Source organism: Rhinolophus ferrumequinum, chromosome 11 (genome assembly GCF_004115265.2).
Source record: "Rhinolophus ferrumequinum isolate MPI-CBG mRhiFer1 chromosome 11, mRhiFer1_v1.p, whole genome shotgun sequence".
Taxonomy (NCBI): Eukaryota; Metazoa; Chordata; class Mammalia; order Chiroptera; family Rhinolophidae; genus Rhinolophus; species Rhinolophus ferrumequinum.
In genome coordinates this window covers 6,119,936-6,135,508 of record NC_046294.1, presented here as the reverse complement: position 1 = coordinate 6,135,508, position 15,573 = coordinate 6,119,936, and the positions used below count along the sequence as shown (strand labels likewise).

At 59.5% G+C, this 15,573-nt stretch overlaps 1 protein-coding gene across 13 annotated transcripts; it reads left to right on the top strand.

Moving 5' to 3' along the window:
• The first annotated feature begins 23 nt into the window (after nt 1-23).
• On the top strand, nt 24-15,351 carry EHBP1L1 (EH domain binding protein 1 like 1). Of its 13 annotated transcripts, none has more exons than XM_033119262.1 (20): nt 24-417; nt 3,071-3,128; nt 3,337-3,432; nt 3,790-3,843; nt 3,934-4,112; nt 4,190-4,332; nt 4,929-4,997; nt 5,085-5,247; nt 5,414-6,461; nt 7,290-7,466; nt 7,917-8,074; nt 8,164-8,212; nt 8,638-9,273; nt 12,940-13,009; nt 13,133-13,188; nt 13,274-13,397; nt 13,673-13,772; nt 14,455-14,528; nt 14,630-14,744; nt 14,853-15,351. In XM_033119262.1, the coding sequence occupies exons 1-20, from the start codon at nt 314-316 to the stop codon at nt 14,950-14,952; spliced, it is 3,573 nt and encodes a 1,190-aa protein (XP_032975153.1). In that variant the 5' UTR covers nt 24-313; the 3' UTR covers nt 14,953-15,351. The 13 variants fall into 13 exon arrangements, with proteins under 13 accessions (XP_032975153.1, XP_032975152.1, XP_032975151.1 ...); XM_033119261.1 differs by having other exon boundaries at nt 7,284-7,466; XM_033119260.1 differs by having other exon boundaries at nt 7,170-7,466.
• Nucleotides 15,352-15,573: the final 222 nt, after the last annotated feature.

The following is a 15,573-nucleotide window of genomic DNA, read 5'->3' as shown; positions in this document are numbered from 1 at the left end:
CCCCCGCCCTCTCTAGAGCCCCGCCCGCCTTCCGACGGGGGTGCGGCTCCAGGAAACGGCACGGTCGCCACTCAGCGCTCCTGCGACCCGACGCTCCCCAGACGACCCCGCCGACTGAGCCAGACCACCAGGCGTGCCCCAGCGGCGGCGGCGGGGACAGCAACCCCGGGGCCGAGCCTCGGACACCTCCGCCCAGACGGGGCGGACTGTGCGGCTAGGAACCCGGGAGGCCATGGGGACCTGGGCCGGGCCAGCGGTCGCGAGCCATCGGGAGCCTCGGGTCTGAGGAGCGGGCGGCGGGGCGGCGGGGGCCATGACCTCGGTGTGGAAGCGCCTGCAGCGCGTGGGCAAGCGGGCCGCCAAGTTCCAGTTTGTGGCCTGTTACCACGAGCTGGTAGTGGAGTGCACCAAGAAATGGTGAGTGGGATGGGGGCTTGGGGGATACCCCAGACTGGCTGGACTCCCGTCCGGCCTTTAGAGCCTGAGAGAACCCTACTCCCAGCCCAATGACTAAAAGGGCCCCTACCCCAGCTTGGGCCCTGGTTTCCCAGGCACAGAGACTCAGAAGGGCACTTGCAGCTTGTGGGACCCCTAGAGTTGGGGAATGTCAGAGCTTTGGGGGAGTGGAGGTTAGGACTTCCGGGCCGAGAATCTGTCTGTGCCCACACTTCCCTCAGCTGCGCTCAGGGCCGGGGGAAGAGAGGCCTCATGTTTTTGGCCAGAGGGATGGTTCAGGGTAGCACCAGGAAAGGCAACAAGTTTTGAGGTGTGTGGGCCGACGGGCTGGGACAGAAACCCCCATGGACCTCAGTTGAGCGCAGAACAAGGATGTCGCCCCCTCCCCCCGCCCACTTGTTGAGCCAGAGGAACATCCCCCATCCCCCCACCCCCCCCCTGCAGCCAGACTGGGCTCTGGGAGGCTGGATTCATCTCCACAATGTCCTTAAAAGGGGAAACTGAGCACTGGAAGGAATAAGGAGGGAGGTGGCGGGGAGCGGCTTAAAGGGGCCTGAGGGCCTAGGAGGTTGTGGGTCCGGGAGGAGACGGCCTGGCATGGGCAAGGTGGTGGGGTGGGGAGAGATAAGGGGGTACAGGACCCAGCCTGGACTGCTGAAGAGCCCAGGGGCATCTTGTTCACATGTCCCCATTGCAGCTGCCCAGGCCCCTGCGTCACACCCTAAATATACGTGCTCATGGGTGTCAGCTTCCCTTGGCTGGATTAGGGCACAGCTGTGGGGACCTCACCCGCCAGGCAGGGGCTAAATTTAGGCTCCCAAGAGGAAGGGCTGCGGGGGCAGGAAGGGACCATGGGGTCCAGTGGGAGGAGGGTGAAAAGGAGGCTGGGGTCACTTGGGTAGCTGCCATACCTCTGGTCCTAACTGAGCCAGCCAGAGGGCTGTTCACTCCGTTTGGCAAGACCTAGAGAGGTCAGGGTCTGGCTGGGGTAACACGGCACAGGGCTGGTACTTGAACTCTGGCTTCTGGCTTCTGTCTTCCACCCCTGCATCCTGGGTGAGGCCAGGAGGACAGCAGGCATGGTCCTAGAGAGCAGGCAGAGGGTGTGGGCAACGTCAATTCATCTGAGTCACGGGGGACAGGCAGCGCTTCTGGGCTTCTGAGCCTGGAGCCCAGGCTGGGAAGCTGCCTCTGCCCAGGTCCCAGCTCCCCAGGAGGACGTGACCAGCCTGAGTCAGGCTGCCTGGCCAGGCCCCGCCCTCCCTAGTCACCCCTTCTCTACTTCCCCTTTCTGGGAAGGCCCCATAGATACCCTTGTTCAGCCATCCATCGACTGCAATTTGGGGTTGGGGAGGGGAGTTTGGCTCTAGGCCAGAGGGCTCTAGGGTCAGCTCTGTGATCTTGCCTGGCCCCCAACCTCTCTGGTCCTCAGCATCCTCAGGGGTTGACAGGAGAGCCATTTTATCTTGGCTCCGCCTCCAGAACGGCAGTGAACTGGATGAATCCAAGTGTCCTGGCATGGGACTGGGTACAGGCAAGGAGGGCTCTTATGCTGCCCTCGGCCTGATGGTCCCCTCAACCATCCCCCCTTCCTGGGCAGCAGTTGGACCCTCTAACCCAAAGGGGCCCTCTCCCTCCCAGGCCCAGCCATGTGTTCTGTGTTTGGGACTGGGTCCTGTGCAGGCCACTTCTCAGTTTGTCTCTGTCCCCTCACATCTCTGCCTCTCTTCTTAATCTGCCTCGGCAGATGCTGTTCAGCTTAGATATCACCTTCTGGAAGTCTTCCTTGATGCCCCTCAGGGGAGGCAGGGTCCCTGCAAAGCTAGGGTCCAGGGCGCTGGCTTTGAGAGGTGGGGAGCATGGCTGACTCTCGGGGCCCCTAACCCCAGCAAAGGACTGGCCACGTGAGTGCCCTGGGAGGGTCTCTAATAAGCTGTCCCTCTGCCTCTCTGACCACCTCCTACCGTCTATCCCTCACTCTGACTTCAACCTCAGACCTGGCACTTACGGCGCCCTCTGCCTGGAGCCTTCCTGCAAACCCTCGCACAGCCCATCCCTCCCCGACCCATGTCTCTGCTCCCACACCAGACCTCAGGGAGACCCAAGTGGCTCTCTCCCGCTCCCTGAAGTCAGCTTGTTTTTTTCCTTTTTGATTGGCACTCTTCCACCTCTGTTTTCCTCAGCCCCAGAAGGGTCTTGCTTCCCCTTTGCTCTACTCTGCCCCCAAATTGGGCTGGGTTTATGGTATACGCTCCACAAATATTTGTGAGTGAACGGACTTCTTTTACTCGATGCGTGTCTCTCCCTGTGTGTCTCTTTCCGGGTCCTTGTGTGTTTCTCTGTATCTCTCTGTCTACATGTGTGCCTGTCTCTCTGTATGCCTCTGTCTGTGTCTTCCTTTATAACCCTTGCTGACCCACATCAGGCCTTTGCCCTTCTGCCCTGGGCCGCACCCTACCTCAGCAGCCCCACCCTGTTCTCTGTGGCCCCAGATAAAGGGCCGTCAGTGCCTCTCCTGGGGGAGGGGGATGTGGGTAGAAGGAAGACCTGGGAGGAGATAGAGGGGCTGGGTGGCCTGACTGAGTAGCCCCCTTTCCTCTCCCACCCCGCCCAGGCAACCAGATAAGCTGGTGGTGGTGTGGACCCGGCGGAACCGACGCATCTGCTCCAAGGTGGGGGAGGTGTCGACTGGGGGTCCGGGTTGGGAGTGGGGCCAATGAAGGGGTGTGGGTAAAGCAGGTGAGGGCTGATGGGAGCGTGGAGTCAGGTTCAGATCAGAACCCACAGAATGCAGAGAAAGATGGGATCAAGGTTGGAGACAAGGGCAAAGGGTGACGGGGAGAGTTAAGATTGGGAGAGGACTCAGACCGCTCGTTGTAGGCCCACAGCTGGCAGCCAGGCATCCAGAACCCATACCGGGGCACCGTGGTGTGGATGGTACCTGAAAATGTGGACATCTCCGTGACCCTCTACAGGGTGAGTCTAGCCCTCCATGTAAAAGGGACTGGGTGGGCGATTCCAGCCCCAGGCAGCCACAGGGGTCCTCTGGTGGGTTATCTCTCCAAATAGTAAAGAACAGGGGTGAGACCAAGAATTGCAGCAGGAGCCTACTCAGCATGAGTGGCCAGGAGGTCACCTTGGAGGCGGTTGCAGTTACCCACCACATGCAGCAGTAGAGACAGCTGGGATAAGAAGCTGGGGGACATCCCGGGCAAGATGGACCAGCATGTGTGCAGGCCCTAACCCAACACCTCCTAAGCCAGCGCAAGCTCTTCTCCCTGCACTGCTCCTGCCCCAGTAGCCCCTGTACTAATCAGTGTCCCTTTCTCGCAGGACCCCCATGTGGACCAGTATGAGGCCAAAGAGTGGACGTTTATTATTGAGAATGTGAGTGACTAGGGTAGGCTGGGGCCTGGGGTCTCGGGGACTCGGACAGCATTCATGCTTGTTCCCCTGCCCCTCCCCCCCGGCCCACAGGAGTCTAAAGGGCAGCGGAAGGTGCTGGCCTCGGCTGATGTGGACCTGGCCCGCCATGCGGGGCCCGTGCCTGTCCAAGTGCCTCTGCGGCTGCGGCTGAAGGCCAAGTCCGTGAAGGTGGTACATGCAGAGCTGAGCCTCACTCTCTCGGGGGTGCTGCTGCGGGAGGGCCGTGCCACGTGAGTGCCTACCTGCCCTCTTGGCCCCAGTCTGCAACCTGTGACCCCAGCCCTCACTCCTGACCTCTGTCCCCCAGGGACGATGACATGCAGAGTCTTGCGAGCCTTATGAGCGTGAAGCCTAGTGACGTGGGCAACTTGGACGACTTTGCTGAGAGTGACGAGGAGGAAGCTAATGGTCCAGGGGCCCCTGAGGCACGGGCTCATGTCCCCCAGCCAGGTGGGCTCACAGCCTGTGGATTGAGACCACCAAGACCTAGGGAGGGTGGGCGATGACCCAGGCCATAAGCCACTTGCCATGTGGGGGCAGGGCCAGCTTGTGACGGGAGCTCACTATTGCCCAGCCAGCCCCACGCTGCTCTGCAGCCCTGATTATCTACACTTGGCCCCTGGTCCTGTGGTGGCCTGGGTCCTTAGCTAAGTCCTGCGGGATGGGTTCCCAATGCCTCCCTGTACCCCTGGCCCTCTCCTTACCCCTGAGTGGGTACCTACCCAGCTCTGTCCCTGCCCTGTGATAGCTGGGCCAAAAATGCAGAGAGGGGCTGCAGTCCAGTTTCACTATGCTCACCACCCACCCTCATGCTCAGTCCCTAGCTTCTTTATCCCTCCCTTTTGCTTGTTAAGGCTTTTTTTTCTGTCTGTCCTGTTCTCTCTCTTTTTCTCTGCATCCATGGGCCTGTCTCTTCTCGCAGGCCGGGGCGGTGCCCTGAGGCTGGGGCGTCTCCCAGGTAGGCCCAGCAAGCTAGTTGGACGGACGGGGTCAGACCTGCAGGGCCCTGATCTGGGCTGACCCTGTCCCCCAAAACTCTTCCCCAGATCCTTCTCGGGAGCTGAAGACACTTTGTGAGGAGGAAGAGGAGGGCCGAGTACAGCCCCAGCAGGCAGGTGAGGCCCAGGCTGGGGCTGAGTGGGGACTGGACCTCCAGTCACAGGTCCTAGGCCTCAGTGCCCCCTCCCTTCCTTTCTCCCCAGTTGCCAGCCCTTCTAGTGCTGAGGATACCAGCCCAACCCGTGTGAGTGCCCCTGCACCCCCAGCCAGGGCCTCCCGGGGCCAGGGGTCAGAAGCAGCTACTATAGCAGGGGGCCAGGTGGGGCCTGAGGCCCCAAGGTCCCCAGGAACCCCACTGGAGACGAGGTGAGTTTTGGAACCAGCCCCTCCTTCCCCTGCTCACTGTTAGGATGCTGCACTCCCCTTACCGACCTGCCTTTCCAGTGCTCCAGCAATCTGAAGGGTGGGGGTTAGGGCTGAGAGTGGGGGGCCAAATGAATCCCTCCAATGCCCTCTCCTGATCTCTCTTCAGGTCCTCAAGACAGCCAGCCCAGGACATGGCTCCCACCCCGGCCCCTCGGCTCCGGAAAGGCTCTGATGCCCCCTGGCCCTCAGTTCCCCAAGGGAAGAATGAGGCCTCTAAAGCTTCAGGGGCTCTCCCAGCGAGAGTGGGTTCTGCTGGGGAGACCCAGGCCCAGGCAAGCCCTCAGGAAGGGACAGAGGCGCAGGGAGCCAGGTCAGGCCCAGGCACTGAGGACGGAAGCTGCAGAGACTCTTTGGGAGGGCAGAAAGCAAAGGTTGAAGAGGGAGCCATTGGGGACAGGCCAGAGGCCAGTGGGGTGGGTACTGAGCAGGAGTCAGGAGTCAGAGGAGTGAACACTAATAGGTCAGAGGTCAGAGCGGGGGAGGCTGAAGAAAGTTCAGAAGTTAGTCAAGTGGATGCCGAGCAGAGGTCAAAGGTGAGACATGTGGACACTAAGGGACCAGAGGCTAAAGGGGTGATGTGTGAGGAAAGATTCAAGGGGACACCTGAGGCTCCTCCAAGGGGATCTCAGGGGAAGACAGGGGTCAGGACCGGGGATGAGTCTCCTATAATCCAGAGCCCACTCCCAGCAGAGCCTGAAGAGTGCTCTGGGCATCTCAGTGACCTCAAGGAGGTCAGGGCTGCTGCAGGCCAGGAGAGAGAGGGTGCAGAAGTGAGGAGTGGAGCCTCTGGTGTTGGGGGGACACTCCTGGAGCAGGGTCCCTCTGTTGGAGCAGCAAGCACCAGGCCCCAGGTGAGCAGGTACCAGAGGGCCCCCTCAGCAGCTGACCAGGGGGTGATGTCTAAGGATCTGGGGATCTGGGAGGCAGAAACGGGGGATTTGAGGGTTATGGGAACAGAGACGGGGTTGGCAGAGTCAGAGGTTTGGGTGACCCAGGAGACAGAAGCAGGGGGATCAGGGTTCCCAAAGATAGAGACTGGGACAGCAGAAGCTGAGATATTGGGGGCCCAGACAGTGGTAGCGAAATCAGGGGTCCTGGAATCAGAGGCTGCTGGGATGGCAGAACCTGAGGAACTGGAGACCCAGAAAACAGAGGTGAGGGTTTCAGGGACCCTGGGGGCAGAGGCTGGGATGGCAGAACCTGAGGAACTGGGGACCCAGAAAACAGAGGCTGGGGGTTCAGGAGTTCTAGAGATAAAGACTAGGATGTCAGAGACTGAGATATTGGGGACCCAGGAGATATCAGGGAGCTCAGGGGTACTGAAGACAGGAGCTGAGAAAGCAGAATCTGCAATATTGGGGGCCCAGGAAACAGAGGTAGCAGGTTCTGAGGTGCCAGAAATAGAGGCTGGGAAGGCAGAGGCTGAGATATTGGGGACCCAGGATATAGAGGTGAGGGATTCAGAAGTCTCATTGATAAAATCTGAGATATCAGGGACCCAGGAAACAGAGTTAGGGGGTTCCCAGGTTCCAGGGTTTGAGGCTCAGACAGCAGAAGCTGAGGAATTGGGGACCCAGGAGATAGCAGCTGAGGGTTCAAGGATCCCAGAGATGGAGAAAGTGGTGGAGGATTCAGGGGTCTCAGGGCCAGAGATTGGAAGGGCAGAGGCTGAGGGACAGGGGACTCAACAGACAGAAACTACAGTTTTGGAGGCTAAGAAGACTATGATTTCAGGGGACACAGAAGCAGAGAATGGGCTCTGGGGGACCCTCATAGATGAAGCTTTAAAGGCCCCAGTGACTAAGTATGGAGTTTTAGGGTCCCAGGGAACAGAGGCAGAGACTACAGTATTGAGGGTCCAGGAAGCAGAGGCTGGGGTTTGGGGGTTTTCAAAGGCCAAGTCTGGGGTTTGGGGGGCTCAGGAAACAGAGACGGAAGTTTTAGGGCATCCTGAGAACCAGTCTGGTACTTTTGAGGCCCAGGAAGCAGAGGCTGGGGTCTCGGGAACCGAGAAGGAAAAAGAAGCTGAGGGAAGCCTGCCAGAGGCCAGCCTGACTGAGGCACAGGTGGCCAATGGGTCAGGGGCTGGGGTGCCCAGGCCCTCAGGGGCTCCTTCCCCAAAGGAGCCTGAAGAGGACAGGAGGCTGCCGGGCAGCCAGGTAGGGATGGGGGCCGCCGAGGGCCCAGTCTTTTGCTTCCCACTAACTTGAGGCTGAGCTAACGGCGGCTCTGCATGGACCCACCTGGTCGACCGGGGTGGGGTGGGATGGGCTCAGCTTCAAGGAGCCCCCTCACCCCTTCCTCTCTCAGGATGCCCTGGCTCCCCGACCCCTGTCTTCCCTGGGCTGCATGGAGCGGGACATCCCTAAGCTGATTTTTCTGGGCTGACCTGGGGTGTGGCTGCTGGTGACCTCTGATCTTGCCTGGGGGCCACTGACCTTTAGGCGACCTGGGTTGATAACCGCAGAGCTGGAAACCCTTTTGCCTGACCCCAAGGCTCTGGCTAGTAGTCTCTGGTGACCCCTGAAAACCCAGAGCTGGGGCTGTTCGATGCCCAGGGGCAGAGGGTCCCATATTCACATTTCCTAAGCCCATCCCTGTGTTGCCAGGCACCACCTGCCCTGGTCAGCTCCAGCCAGTCCCTACTGGAATGGTGCCAGGAAGTCACTGCTGGCTACCGTGGCGTCCGTGTCACCAACTTCACTACATCCTGGCGCAACGGCTTGGCTTTCTGTGCCATCCTGCACCGATTCTACCCAGACAAGATGTGAGCTGCCAGAGGGGGTGGGAATGAATTGGGGAGCCTGCCAGGAGGGCAGTGGGAATGCCATCTCTTGACCACTGCTCTCTCCACAGCGACTATGCCTCCCTTGACCCACTTAACATCAAACAGAACAACAAGCAGGTGAGAGGGGGACGGAGCAATGCTTGGAGGGAAAGATGGTCTAGAGCCAGGCCTACGTCCAAGATTTGGGATCCGTCTGTCTGTAGAAGAAGAATCTGTGGCCTGGTGGGCCCCAGCTGCGGCTTTTGGAAGTTCTGCCACTTTTTACTCTTTCGGTCTTTTAAATTGTTTGTTTTCCTTAGTTTAGTTTTGTTTTTTTAAAGCATATTTCCACTAGATAGTTTTTCCAAAACCAGCCTTTGGTGTGTGGTTGCTAGGTAACGCGAGGGCGGGCCCTGTTGCTATAGTTCCCCCAATAGGAGGGTGAGGGCGTTACTAAGCAAACCCTAGCTTGCAGGTCGCGGGGACCCTGGGTGGTCAAGGGCAAGGTCTCAGCCTTGCTGGGTAACTCCCGCCACCGCTAACCACAAGCACACCGTTCCTAGGCCTTCGATGGCTTCGCGGCCCTGGGCGTGTCGCGGCTGCTGGAGCCAGCTGACATGGTGCTGCTGTCGGTGCCGGACAAACTCATCGTCATGACGTACCTGTGCCAGATCCGTGCCTTCTGCACCGGGCAGGAGCTGCAGCTGGTGCAGCTGGAGGGTGGCGGCGGCGCCGGCACGTACCGCGTGGCCAGCGCCCAGCCCAACCCGCCCGACGACCTGGACGCTGGCGGCTTGGCGCAGCGGCTACGCGAGCACCGGGCTGAGGCACCCGAGGAGCCCAAGGAGGCCGCGAGCCATGCGGACGGGCCGACCCCGGAGGTTGCCTCCAAGGACCGCGGGACTGAGGCCTCCCAGGAGGTGCGCTCTGCAGAGGCCCCAGCCGAGGGCCCCGGAGCCCGAGCGTTGGTGCCCCCAGCGGAGGGGCTAGTGAATGGGGCCGGAGCGCCGGGTGTGGGGGGCGGCGTGCGGCTGCGGCGGCTGTCAGTGAATGGGGAGGCCGGGCCGGTACCCCCGCCCCGGGCGCATGGTTCCTTCTCCCACGTGCGCGACGCCGACTTGCTAAAGAAGAGGCGCTCGAGGCTACGGAACAGCAACTCCTTCTCGGTGGACGACCCTGACGCTGGAGCCGCGGCTGCGGTGAGCGCTTTCCTCTGGCACGGGGTCGGGGGTCGTAGGGAGAAGGGCTGAGAAGAGCCCCAAGGGCAGAGCTGGCAGAGGGCTGGAAGCTTCAGGGAGGGGGATTCAGCTGGAGCGGGGAGGTGCTTTCTGATGAGCCACCTTTATGAGCCCAGTGACTGGTGCTTGCAGGAGAGTCTTCTAGGGAGGTAGTGAGCTCCCTGTCAGGGGCCACAGAACAACGAGGCCCTCCAGGCCCCCGAGCGGCTGTAGGGGCAGGGTCCTGGCCTTTGCTTCCAGCCTTGGGATATGTGCTCGTGGTTTTTAGGCTTAGCACCCAGTTCGTGAAATCATGGGCTGCAGTAGAAAGTTCCCAGAATATTCCAGGTTATCTGCACTCAGCTCAGCGCTCTTTGGTTGGGGCGTTTCTTTCCTTGCAGGTGGCCCCTGGTCAACCAGCAGCCACGAGCTGCCCTGGAAGTTGGGGCATGGTTTCTATATTCAAGGGGGCTGTCCAGGGCCTCCCAGCCCCAAGATTCTCTGACTTGGGTCTTTAACTCCAGATGCTGAAGACCAATTTCCTCTTTTCTGTAATAATAGGAGATTGGTGATGGGAGACCCTGTTGGGCACCCATGTTCCCCCATTCCCTGCAGGTTTCAGGTCAGAGTCTCCCAGGGTGTCGCATGGTCACTGCACTGAAGGAGAGATGGTCCCAGAGAGGTTAGGGGTTTGCTCGAGGACTCAGAGCCACTGCAGTTCAGGCCTTGGGCTTTCCAGCTGGGGTTCCACCCACTGCACCGCCCTGCCTGTGGCAGCAGGAGCAGCTGTCAGGCCACTCCAAGCCTTCAGCTGCCTGAGGCTGACCCCAGAATTCCGAGAAAAGGGCAGAATAAACTAGCAAAGGTTTTCTGGAAGAAGCAGCCATTTGAGCCAGGTTCCCAGGATGGGCAGGTTTCCCAGGGGAAAAATGGGAGTGGTGGTTTTCAAGTGTAGGGACCCACACAAGAAAAAATGTGGCAATAGGAAAGCTCAAGTCTCATGTAGGGACCTGCCGGGCATCTCCTATGAGGTCTGCAAGCAGCGATGATGCCCTCCTGGGGAGCAGGCATCCTGAGTGCAGGGCCAGAGACGCAGCACTGAGCCTGTGATGACTGACATGGGTGCCCAGAGGCACCCATAGAAGATGTGATAGACAGGAGTCGGAGGAACACAGCCACCCCCGGCCTGTCTGTTGGTCTCTGGACACAGCCTTGTTAATGTGTGTCATTGGCTCTTTAAACCTTAAAGAGGAGGCTCCATCCTACAGTCTTCTGGGCCCAAGTCGCAGCATCTGGTCCTTCTAAGCCAGACCCCCCCCTCCGGCCCTTGTCCCACAGGAGATATTTGACCCGTGGGACTGGAGGGGACTCCCATCCTTCATGCGTTCAGTGGGAGAATGTTGGGCCTGTCCTTGCCCTTGGGAGCTCTCAAAGTCCTGGAGTGGGATGAAGACAGGAAACTTGAATCTGGGGTGGGGCTGAGGCGCTGCTATGAAGAGGGCAGCATGCCTCTGGTGCAGCCCAGCAAGGCTTCCTGGAGGAGGGGCCACAAATAAGGGTGTAGAAAGGGGAATTTGGGTCAGACATGAGGAAGTGTTGGAATTCCCATCAGGGATGGTGTGAGTAAGCTCAGCTGCTGCTGAGGTTGGGGTTTCTGTACTCTCCTGCCTCTGCATGCCCTGGCATTTGAGCTCTTGCTGTGTGCCTGGCCTGCCTCCACAACCTCTCATTGACTCCTCACGATGACCCTTCCAGGGAATGACCATTCCATTTTGTAGGTGGTAACATTGAGGCTCAGGTTGATGAAGAAAGAGGCAAAGGAGTTGATACAGGTTCTGAGCCTGAACTCTTAAATGGCGCCCTCTACTGGCCCCAGCGCTATTGACTGGCTCTGTGACCCTGGTAAAGGCACTTAACCTCTCTGTGCTGTTTTTCCTGAGGATGAGAGATAAATATATGAAAGTTCTTTACAAAGTGGCCTTGAGGCACCACTTAGGGGTGTCCTCTAAAAAGGGAGCTGTGTTTTTCCCCAGATGCCTTTCTGGAGTACCTGCAACCCCAGGTTACCCAGGGCTTGGATTTCTCCCCGTTTTGTGTTCAAGGACCCAAACAGAGGCCCAGCCCAGAGACAAACAGCAAATTGATGGCCAAGCTTGGGAGCAAACCTTTGGACTAGACAGCCCTGGGCTGTAGGCCAGGCCCTTTATAAGCCTCATCTCTAGCTCAGTTTCCTCATCTGTAAAGTGGGGATGGTAGTCGTCCCTGCCTCCCAGGGTAGTTGGGAGAACTAAATGAGCCAATACATGCACGTGCCCACCGCATGAATGCTTAATCGGTGTCAGCCATTATTATTAATCAGTGTACCCTGAATGCATTCTCTGGGCCCTACCCTGTCTGCAGGGGCTACTTCTGGCCCGGGAGACGGGTAACCAACAGTCATGACAGGGTGGGTGGGGGTTGGAGCTGTGATGGGGGAAGCCATGGAGGGAGCATCTGCCCAGCCTGGGGCTCGGGGGGCGCTTCAGGAGGCATGAAGCTCAGGGAGGCAGGCAGAAAGTATCATGGGAGCCTCAAAGGGCCTCTGGAGGAGGTGGAGATGAGCTGGGTCATGAAGGTCAAGTCGGTGTCCGGCAGACTCCAGGCTGAGGAAGTTATTTGGGGAAGTGAAAGTCTATGACTGGCTGGAGGATGGCATCTGGGTGGGGTTCGGGGTAGTGAGAGTTGAGCCTTGGCCTTGGCAATGAGGCTAGGGGCTGAAGGAGGTGTGGAGGTTTTAGGAAGACCCGTCCGTTGTGGCTTTAGGGTAAAGTCAGCAGGCAGGGCATGGGTGGTAGCTGGTGAGGAGGCCACTGACTGACCAGGCCAGAGAGGATGGCATCTGCGCCAGGGGAATCCAGGGCTGCCTCTAAGACAGCTGCAGGGTGGCGTGGACAGTGGAGTGGCTCCGCCTCTTCTCCCTGCCCTGTGACCTAGAAAGGTGGCCAGAGCAGGAGCCATCAAGGGAGCCAGGCTATCAGCTGAGCTGAAAGTTAGGGGCTCCCAGGCCTGACAGTTCCAGCGAGTCTCCAGAGGTGGGGCACATCCGTGGCCAGCCCTGTTCTTCCAAGCTAAAATTGGTAGGTCTGGCCAACCTGCCCTGTTTTGAGTGTTACATGAAGTGGAGAAGTCTCCAAACATGGGAATTGATAAGGTGGGAGGGTGCCCCCTTTTGGCCAGGAGATGGAGGTGCTAGCTCAGGATGACCACATCAGGCCCGCTGGGTGTGTCACTGTGTGGGCCCCTAGCCATGATGGAGATGCCAGCACGAGGCGATGGAAATCCGAGGTAGCCTGAGGGAGCTCCATGGACGCAGGGACAAGAGAGGGATGGAGAGGCCCCAGCTGGGCCCTTCATAGCCTTTCATCCCTAACTCTCACCAAAGCCCTGTGAGACCCCAGGAACGAGGGCGGAGGCTCAGGGAGTGGGAGTGGACTGGCCCAGGGCCACAGGGCCAGGGAGGTGAAGGCCGTGGCCTGCCCTTGAGGAGGCACTTTCCCTAGAGGGGGTGGGTGTGGAGTGCTGTGCATGCAGGACTGGAGAGACAGCTGGGTGGGCCGGGTGTGGAATTGGGGAACCCCTCTAAGCCCTCATGGTCTCCTTCCTCCACAGGAAGGCCTGAGCCCTGATCCCAGCCCTGCTTCCAGCCCACCCACAGCCACAACCCTGCAGCAGCCCTCTGGTGAGTAGTTTTGAAGGGGTGGTGACCCAGCTCAGCTCAGGCTGCTCATAGATCCTGAGCTGGGGACGACTTCCCAGAGGCAGGTGTCAGTTGGGGGTGCCTTAGCCTGGTCTCTGTCTGCAGGTGGGAGTACCCCATTGGAGGAGCCACCCCCAAGCCCAGGGGAGGAGGCTGGACTGGTAAGGTGGGCTGAGGTGGGAGGAGCTGATGGTTGGGCACTTCCTAGGTAGGGCCTGGCCTGAGCTCCCCCCCTTTCCACCCCAGCAACGGTTCCAGGACACAAGTCAGTACGTGTGCGCAGAACTGCAAGCCCTGGAACAGGAGCAGAAGCAGATAGATGGGCGGGCAGCAGAGGTGGAGACTCAGCTGAGGAGCCTCATGGAGTCTGGTAGGACGGGCATCTGCAGCCCTCTTCCCAACACACACCACCAGAGCTGCTCAGCTCTGCAGCCTTCCTGACCGTGGGAGCAGGCAAGGCTGGGGTCATCATCCCCATTCACAGCTCGGCTCGCTGAGGCCCTGAGCCCAGAAGCGGCTTGCTGGAGGCACAGCTACGGCTTCTGGGAAGCCACAAGGGAGCAGGCCTCCTCCCCAAGCCCCAGCTGTGCTGCTCCTGACACCAGGGTCAGTGGCAGGCCTAGTGACTCTCCTGGCCCGTTTCAGGTGCCAACAGGCTGCAGGAGGAGATGCTGATCCAGGAGTGGTTCACACTGGTCAACAAGAAGAACGCTCTCATTCGGAGACAGGACCAGCTGCAGCTGCTGTAAGTGCTGGCTCCTCACCGTCCGGCCCCACCCCTACCCACCCAGAGCCCACAGAGCATGGAACCTCCACTACTTTGGTTAGAGCTATTCACTGCTTTCTTTTTTCTACGAAGATCTTATTGAAAAATTGCTCAGCCATCTTTTTTTCCTCCTAATTTCCTGTATGAATTGCGTATGTTTTAAATTGATACTATTTTTACTACTGGGAGAAAAATGTGGTTACAGGCAGGTTGGGGCTGAGTGCCCCAATTTGACCTGCTCCTCAGGAAAACCCAGGCCCAGAGAGGTCTGAGCTGGTTTCCCAAGTGGGGTTAGCAGCCTCTCTGGCCGTCATCATCTCTGTAGTCCTGAGTGATCGAGGCATTTAGCCTCCCTTTTGCATTTTGAATTTTTCAGAATAATTTTAGTTTAATATTTGCTGTTTATGAGTAATGTTCATGGAAATAATCCCACTGGGTTATTTTTTTAAAAACAAAGGTGGGTGGGAGGAGACATAAACATCCAGCAATTGGGAACAGTTGGGACAAAAGAGATCACTCCAGGGTATAGCTCTGCCCTCAGCCCAGCCCTCTGCAGGAACTGGTGGGGAAGTGGGATGGGGGCCAGGGAGTGGTCGCAGCCCTGGGCCCTCCCTCCTGTTCCCCTTTCCCTGACCTGGCACCCCCCCACCCCGCCCCCCAGCATGGAGGAGCAGGACTTGGAGAGGAGATTTGAGCTGCTGAGCCGGGAGCTACGGTCCATGCTGGCCATTGAAGGTGGGAGATGGGGGCCAGGTGGGAGATGGGGCCTTAGGGGCTGGGGCCCAGGACAGGGCAGGAGCGGGCGCCTCCTGACCCTCTGCCTCCTCCACCCTCAGACTGGCTGAAAACGGCCGCGCAGCAGCACCGAGAGCAGCTCCTGCTGGAGGAGCTGGTGTCGCTGGTGAACCAGCGCGACGAGCTGGTCCGGGACCTGGACCACAAAGAGCGGATGTAAGTGGGACCGCGCTGGGGCCAGGGAGCGTCTTGGGTCGCACTCCCGAGGAGTGCTGGGCCTGGCACGCCGCTAGCTAGGGCTGATTTGCACCGGTTCCCTCCTAGCGCGCTGGAGGAGGACGAACGCCTGGAGCGCGGCCTGGAGCAGCGGCGCCGCAAGTTGAGCCGGCAGCTGAGCCGGCGCGAACGCTGCGTGCTGAGCTGAGGCCGCGCCGCCGTGGGGGAGTCCTCAGCTTTTCTGCTGCCGCCCGGGGTCGTCGCCCCAGCCTGCGCGCGGGACGACCGGGCCCTCGTGCGGCCTGTAGGGGCCGCCGTAGTCCCTTTACTGGGATGGGTAGGGCTGCCCCTCGGCGCCATCCGGCTGTATTTATTTGTCTGTGTGAGTGTCTGTGCCTGTGTGAGTGTCCGTGTGTGTCCGTGTGTGTGTGTGTGTGTGTTCGCGTGTTCACGGGACGGGGGGTTCCCGGAGCGCCGCGCAGACCTCCTCCCCGACTGCAGGGCCCGCGCGCGCCAGCCCCAGGGGAGCATGATGGCTGTGAACTATCGCGCCCCACCCTCCTCCACTTCCTGTTCCTTGTGAGCAATAAATTTGGACAAGTCTACACCAGCGCCCACCCTTTCTCAGGACAGCTGGGTTTTCAATAGGCGGAAGGGGTTGGCGCTTAGGCTGATAAGGTTGTCTGCGATCCTAAATGGGGCTGTGCCGGCTCTGAGGTTCCCAGATGCCCGCGGAGGCGGTACCTCAGCCTGGAAGGATGATGGTGGTTTGGGTTGTTGATCACTATAGGGAAGAACCATTTCGAAAGAAGAGACAAAAGCACAATTG